Source organism: Cannabis sativa, chromosome 1, assembly GCF_029168945.1.
Source record: "Cannabis sativa cultivar Pink pepper isolate KNU-18-1 chromosome 1, ASM2916894v1, whole genome shotgun sequence".
In the NCBI taxonomy this organism is placed as follows: domain Eukaryota; kingdom Viridiplantae; phylum Streptophyta; class Magnoliopsida; order Rosales; family Cannabaceae; genus Cannabis; species Cannabis sativa.
The window spans coordinates 15,650,238-15,656,036 of NC_083601.1; the positions used below are offsets into that span (position 1 = coordinate 15,650,238).

The 5,799-nt window shown below is 33.3% G+C and overlaps 2 protein-coding genes across 4 annotated transcripts; one reads left to right on the top strand and one right to left on the bottom strand.

The window, feature by feature from the left end:
* Nucleotides 1–277: 277 nt before the first annotated feature.
* LOC115705176 (uncharacterized) lies at nucleotides 278–2,898 on the top strand. Of its 2 annotated transcripts, XM_030632427.2 has the most exons (7): nucleotides 278–943; nucleotides 1,244–1,305; nucleotides 1,391–1,474; nucleotides 1,862–1,916; nucleotides 2,078–2,213; nucleotides 2,345–2,395; nucleotides 2,483–2,898. In XM_030632427.2, the coding sequence occupies exons 1-7, from the start codon at nucleotides 865–867 to the stop codon at nucleotides 2,580–2,582; spliced, it is 567 nt and encodes a 188-aa protein (XP_030488287.2). In that variant the 5' UTR covers nucleotides 278–864; the 3' UTR covers nucleotides 2,583–2,898. The 2 variants fall into 2 exon arrangements, with proteins under 2 accessions (XP_030488287.2, XP_030488288.2); XM_030632428.2 differs by lacking the exon at nucleotides 1,391–1,474 and having other exon boundaries at nucleotides 465–943.
* A 508-nt stretch (nucleotides 2,899–3,406) lies between these two features.
* Nucleotides 3,407–4,874, bottom strand: LOC115705881 (large ribosomal subunit protein eL31). Of its 2 annotated transcripts, none has more exons than XM_030633330.2 (3): nucleotides 4,721–4,874; nucleotides 4,416–4,525; nucleotides 3,407–3,868 (listed from the first exon to the last, which is right to left on the bottom strand). In XM_030633330.2, the coding sequence occupies exons 2-3, from the start codon at nucleotides 4,496–4,498 to the stop codon at nucleotides 3,589–3,591; spliced, it is 363 nt and encodes a 120-aa protein (XP_030489190.1). In that variant the 5' UTR covers nucleotides 4,499–4,525; nucleotides 4,721–4,874; the 3' UTR covers nucleotides 3,407–3,588. The 2 variants fall into 2 exon arrangements, with proteins under 2 accessions (XP_030489190.1, XP_060960641.1); XM_061104658.1 differs by lacking the exon at nucleotides 4,721–4,874 and adding an exon at nucleotides 4,618–4,639.
* Between the last annotated feature and the right edge of the window lie 925 nt (nucleotides 4,875–5,799).

Consider the following 5,799-nt stretch of genomic DNA (forward strand, 5'->3'; position numbering starts at 1 on the left):
ATCGTGTTATTAAATCAGGAAGAAGAACAAGAATATTCTCAAAGAATAATAATAAGAAAAAAAGAGTGGAGGCAGAATGGTACACTTGTAAAAACTGTCGTTGTTGTTGTTTAGAAGAGCAAGAAGAGAAAATCAAGGCTGCGATCTGTTACTGCAAGGATACTCTGTCATCAACCTCTTCTCCCACGTCCATTACAGTACCCTTTTACAAGGCTAATTAACTAGATTCTTTTTATGTCTAAAAGGATTAAGATAGATTAATACTATTATTATTAGTGATAAAGCTAGTCTTGTTTTATGGAAGAAGAAGATCTTTGATTGTAGTTGTTACAAAATGTTGGTATTTTTGCCTCAATAAAAAGTTATTTAAAGCACAAAAAGATATCTTTAGGATCTCTTACTATAATTTCATGTGATGACAGAATTTATATTATATATTGTTGTATTTATTTAAATGTGTAAACTGATTACACCAATAAAATTAGTGTACATAATGGCTTCAAATTTCACCAATGTAATCTGATGAAAGTGTTTAAGTGAAAAAGAATATTTTACGACTCGGAATTAAAAGCCTAAAAAAGGTGTGAATAGGAAGACAGACCCTCCCTCCTCCTTCTCAAAGAAGTGATTTGAATTTAGAGAAATACAAACGAAGGACTTTACCCACCAGCCATTTGGTCTTCTATTAATAGTAAAATGGTGCCGTGTGTGTGACCAAGTCACAAAAACGTCGTCGTTTTTCGACTCTTCCCACCACAAACATTTCCAGAAGAGATCCAAATTTATTTCTCTGCTTAGAAAAGAAAAGAAAAGAAAGGGAAGAAAAGTTGGAGAAAGCGAAGGTGGTAGTGAGTGGCGATTCCAATGAAGCTATTTGCTAGAAGAAGGAGACACAATCTTTCTCTTCCTACTAGGGACGATAATCGCCCTATGGACACTCAAGGTCTCTCTCTCTCTCCGAATCAATACTTCTTTGTTTATTGCTTGGAAGCTGAGAAAATTTTGTGAATGAAATTTTTCTTATGTATTATTACTACTGAATCTTTGCAAGAAACTACATCTTGATATAAATTTTTGTACAATCGAGGTCATTGAACTTTCTGTTGCATTTTCGCTGATAAATTTGATCTCTGAAATTCAAGAACTTAGTCAGAAAGTGTCAATTGAGATTCCGGTTTATCTTCAGATGCAAAGCAAACGAAATTGGAGATTTGACTTGCTTTATTGGGTGTGTAATTTACAGAACAAGAGGAATTGGTTCGTTTGTTCGAAGGTGACCAAGCCAAACAGAGTCGTTTATGGAGGGTGTGTATTCGATTTTCTTTATCTTTTGTTTCCTTTTTCGTTCTAAATGTTGTTATGTAATAATTTGATTCTTTTTTTCTAGTAGAGCGTGTTTGCAGCGATTCTCTTTTGTTTTGCGGGTTTTCTTGTGTACTCTATTTTTGGGCAGGTTTCATCTCCGTGGGAACAGGTATTGTTTTCTTGTATTTTTGTTTACTATCACTTATTATATACTAACAATGGGATTTGAAAGAAAAAATAGTGATGATCTGGTGTATGCTATCATTATTTTTCATTAGACTCAATGAAATTTGGTTTGATTCAAAAAGAACTAAACGCTGAATGCGCACATTGTTTTTTCTTATGGAGTCGTTAAACTTGAGGCTGTGTTATCCCTAGAATTGTAAATGGTTTTTCCTTGTAGTTTTGTTGCTTTAATACTTAAACAGATTGTCAACCAGGTTAAAGGTTTGGCTGTGGTATGACATGGTTATGTTAGTGTACTTATACTTATGCTTAAAATTTTGTTATTCTTTTGCTCGGTTACTTTTTAACTTTTGTTTTCATTCGATTACAGCGATATTATGCTTACTTCATGAAGGATGTGGAGTCTTGGATGATTATATCTGCAGGTATGCTCTAATATAGTGGTACGTTTCTGCATATAATATGTATACTATCTGCAGGTATGCTCAACAATTTTTTCTGCAATTAGTTGCTCAAGATGCATTTTACATTGCATTGGCTGTTAAACAAATGTCAGATGTGATTGCTGACCTGTTTGTTTAAACAGGATGGGTAGCTGTTTTAGCATGTTCATTGGCCATCGTAGGACTACTTACTGGCTCGAAGTATCGCAGGCGATGGATGTGGTGCTCATTCTTTGCAAGTATTATACTTTCAGTGTTTTGGTTGTATTACATGTTGAGGTATGTGAACTCTCACAAGACACCTCTATTGTTATCTTAGATAGTTAAGTTTCAGGGCTGATAGAGATAAGAAAGTTTGACTCTGAACCTCCTTCTATTCACTTGGTTGTTTATTAATGATCCTTATGTAGGTTGCCAAGATTCCGGTGGGACATAATTTGGCTTCCATTTGGAACACTTAGGTACATTGATTTTGTTTTCCTCCATAAGATTACCATGTAAATTTTATTAAAATATATTCTCATATTACTTACAAATTTGACTTGCAGTGGAGCTGGACTCTCCTTGTATGTGGATCATCTCCTTAATGAATCAGCGGAAGAAGTGAGAAAACTTCGAGGCTACATGTATTCTTATAAGGCCCGCTGAAAGTTGGGTTCAAACTTTAATTATTAGGAACTATTTCATAAATACCAAGAAATAGGGATGTTTTTGTTGTTGTTAGGTTGTTATGAGTGAAAGGATACTTATGTCCATTTATATTAGAAGCCCTTTTGAGGAAAGGAGAGTATGAAATGGACGTAATCTACAAATTGGCCTGAAAGTTTTTGTAGCAGCAATGAGTCTAATCTTCTTAACTTTTCTTTTATGTACGAATTGATTTATCTTGAGAAGCTTTAAAATGTTTCTTTATTTTTAAGAAGAGAAAAAAAATGAAATAAAATTATATCATTCAAACTTCAAACTTGTGTTTCTTTCTAAGCACAAACAGAGCAAACAGAACAAGTTTAGTCAAAAGGTATGCGTTTGTACTTAAACTTGAAACATATGAGATACGGGGTAAATTATTTACTTTATAGTTCTTTAATGATTGAAGAACTGATTCAAATATGTGTCACTAATCTTATTTTACATTTGTTCTTGTTTTAGGAATGTCGAAACCTTTCAAGAAAAAGGATTAGAGCATTGAGACCAAGGCGATGAAGAGAACAAATGATCAAAGAATGGATTAATTTTGAAGGAATTTAATTGTTTTTACACAATTTAAATACCTTAGTCATTTTAAAATTGTAGATTTTCACAAGAAAGAAATTAAGTTCTTTCTAAATAACGAGACTTTATTTTAGATTCACATTTTGATATATTCAGTTGTTATTTCTATGAAATATAATTGTTCAAAGTTTTGAGTCAGTGAAACATATATATAAATTAAGTTTAGTTTTATAATTAATTAGAAACAGGCAAAATGATCAGATTGAAAACTGGTAGGTGTAGCATAAAAAATTCTCAGAAAACACAGTTACACTGCGTAAATTACCAAACAAAATTCTAGTCAAAAAACACAATAAACAAAAACACATAAACAAGTCACAAAATGCTTATGTAGATCTTTTACTGCCTAAGAGAATATGTTTAATTAAAAAAGACAAATAATCTAATCATCTTCCTCAATGACCTTGGTACCCAATCCCTTCAATCCTTCAGCTGGGATCTCAGCAACAGTAACGAGAGAGTAGAGCTCTTCCTTGGCATCTTCATCATCATTCCTCTTGCGAGCAATCCGAACCCTAATCCTTCTTGGGACACTCCTGATTCCTCTGCTCCAAATCTGCTTGTTCAGCTTGACATCAACTCTGACATCATTGGTTCCCATAGCCTTCTGAGCAAACTTCCTGATTTCCTTGATGGCATTGGGAGCCTTCTTCTTGAAGGTACTATAATTTCATTATAGCAAAAAATAAAAAGTTAGTACCACTATTTTGACAAGGATTGACAATATGGAAATGTAATCTTGATCTCACCTATCAGTCTTTTCACAACAGCAAACATAATTTACAAAGGCTATACTGACCCACCTAATGTTATAATTCCAATTCAATTCTCATATGCTAAAATAAAGAAATGGATTACTATCAAACCCTTTCAACCATCAAATGACATTTAAAAGCAGAAGCATCAAGAACTCCAAATTCATATTTGAAAACAGGTAATAATTTCAGGCTTCAGAACTTCATGTTTTGACATTTGGTATTTATACAGAATGAAAATCTGGGGAAAACTGAAAGCCCATCTAAAAATATTAAGAGCAATTCCATGACAAGAGAAAAGGTTCTACCCAATCCACAAATACTATAACAAACAACAAAAGAAGAAAGCATTCAAACAATCATCATAAATATCATTGAAGCAAAAAAGAAAAAGAAAGTAACACCAAATGCAACAAAGTAACCAGTAATACAAACAACCCAGTGTGGAACTTACCATCCATGGAGGCGTTTGTGGAGGTTGATGGTGTACTCCCGTGAGACCACCTCCTCCTTCCTGCCCTTGGTCTTCTCAACCATTTTCGTGGTCCTTGTCTTTCAAACTACCTGCAATCAGTCGTAGAATCGTTAAAACATAATACCCACAACCTAGATCCAAAATTGTCAGACAAACTCCTAACACATTTCCAGTATTCTACTTATCAAAGAGAAGAGTCGCCCAATGTAGATGCAAACAGAGGATCAACAAAAGAGAGAGAGAGAGAGAGAGAGAGAGAGAGAGAGAGAGAGAGAGAGAGAGACCTTAGAGGGTTTGGAGGCTGAAGAAAGAAGGAAGCCTTGGAAGTTTCAACTAAAAGGAAACAAAACCCTAGTTTCTACACGAGCTATATAATTCTCACGTATTTCTCTCTCTCTCTCTTCTTTTCCCTTGGAGCTATATAATTTTTTATTTTATTGTATTTTATAAGTTTCGCTAATTAATTGATGAATCAATTTATATTTTTATTTTTAAAAAAAGTATCAAATTATTCTACCATCTCTGATTATTTTTACTTGTACTAGAATTATTTTTATTTTATTTTAATAAGTACTAGTTACATCTCTGATTTATTCAACAGTGAGTTTAACGTGAAAAAGTTTTACTATGAACTTTGTATTTATGTATTTTGTAAATTATAATTTAAAATTTTATATAATATAGAAATAATATTATAATATTTCATAAAATTTTAATTAATGTGGTTTGTTAATATTTATAATTAAAATAAAGAATATAAAAGTATTGAATATTTATTTTGTAATTATTTCCGATTTTTTGACAAAAAATTTCAATACACAAAGGTTAATGTCATATTTATAGGTATAGTTCCTAAATGGACCTGATTGATACGGATCTATTAGGGTAATTTTTAAGGGTATGTAAAATCTTACTGATGGGGTAAAATATAATATAATTTGAGCTATTTGGTCGAGTAGGTGAGGCCCGTACACAGTCATATTATTGATAGTGACAGGAGGGGCATAAGCCGTCGTGGGGAATAAGGAATGTCAAAATGGTGGGTGTTTACCTAAAAAGATGATTTCCTTTTCGTTGTAGCCTTTCCAAGGATGGGGACAAGCCACTTGATTTTTTGAAATCGTGTCAGAGAAGGGCCATGTAGGCAACTTTCGGGACACCTAGTGATTTCGAACGTCTTTTCACTTTTTGTTCTCGAATGACCCCTTGGGGTGTCCACCTTGAGATCACGCCGTTTTCCTGTTAAGTGTAGATTGTTGATCCGAAACTTGGTGTCCAGATTCGTTGCTGGAAAAAGATTATGGAATTCAGACCATCCAACTAGCTTTGCCCATTCTTGATGAATAGGTTGGATAAGTTAACC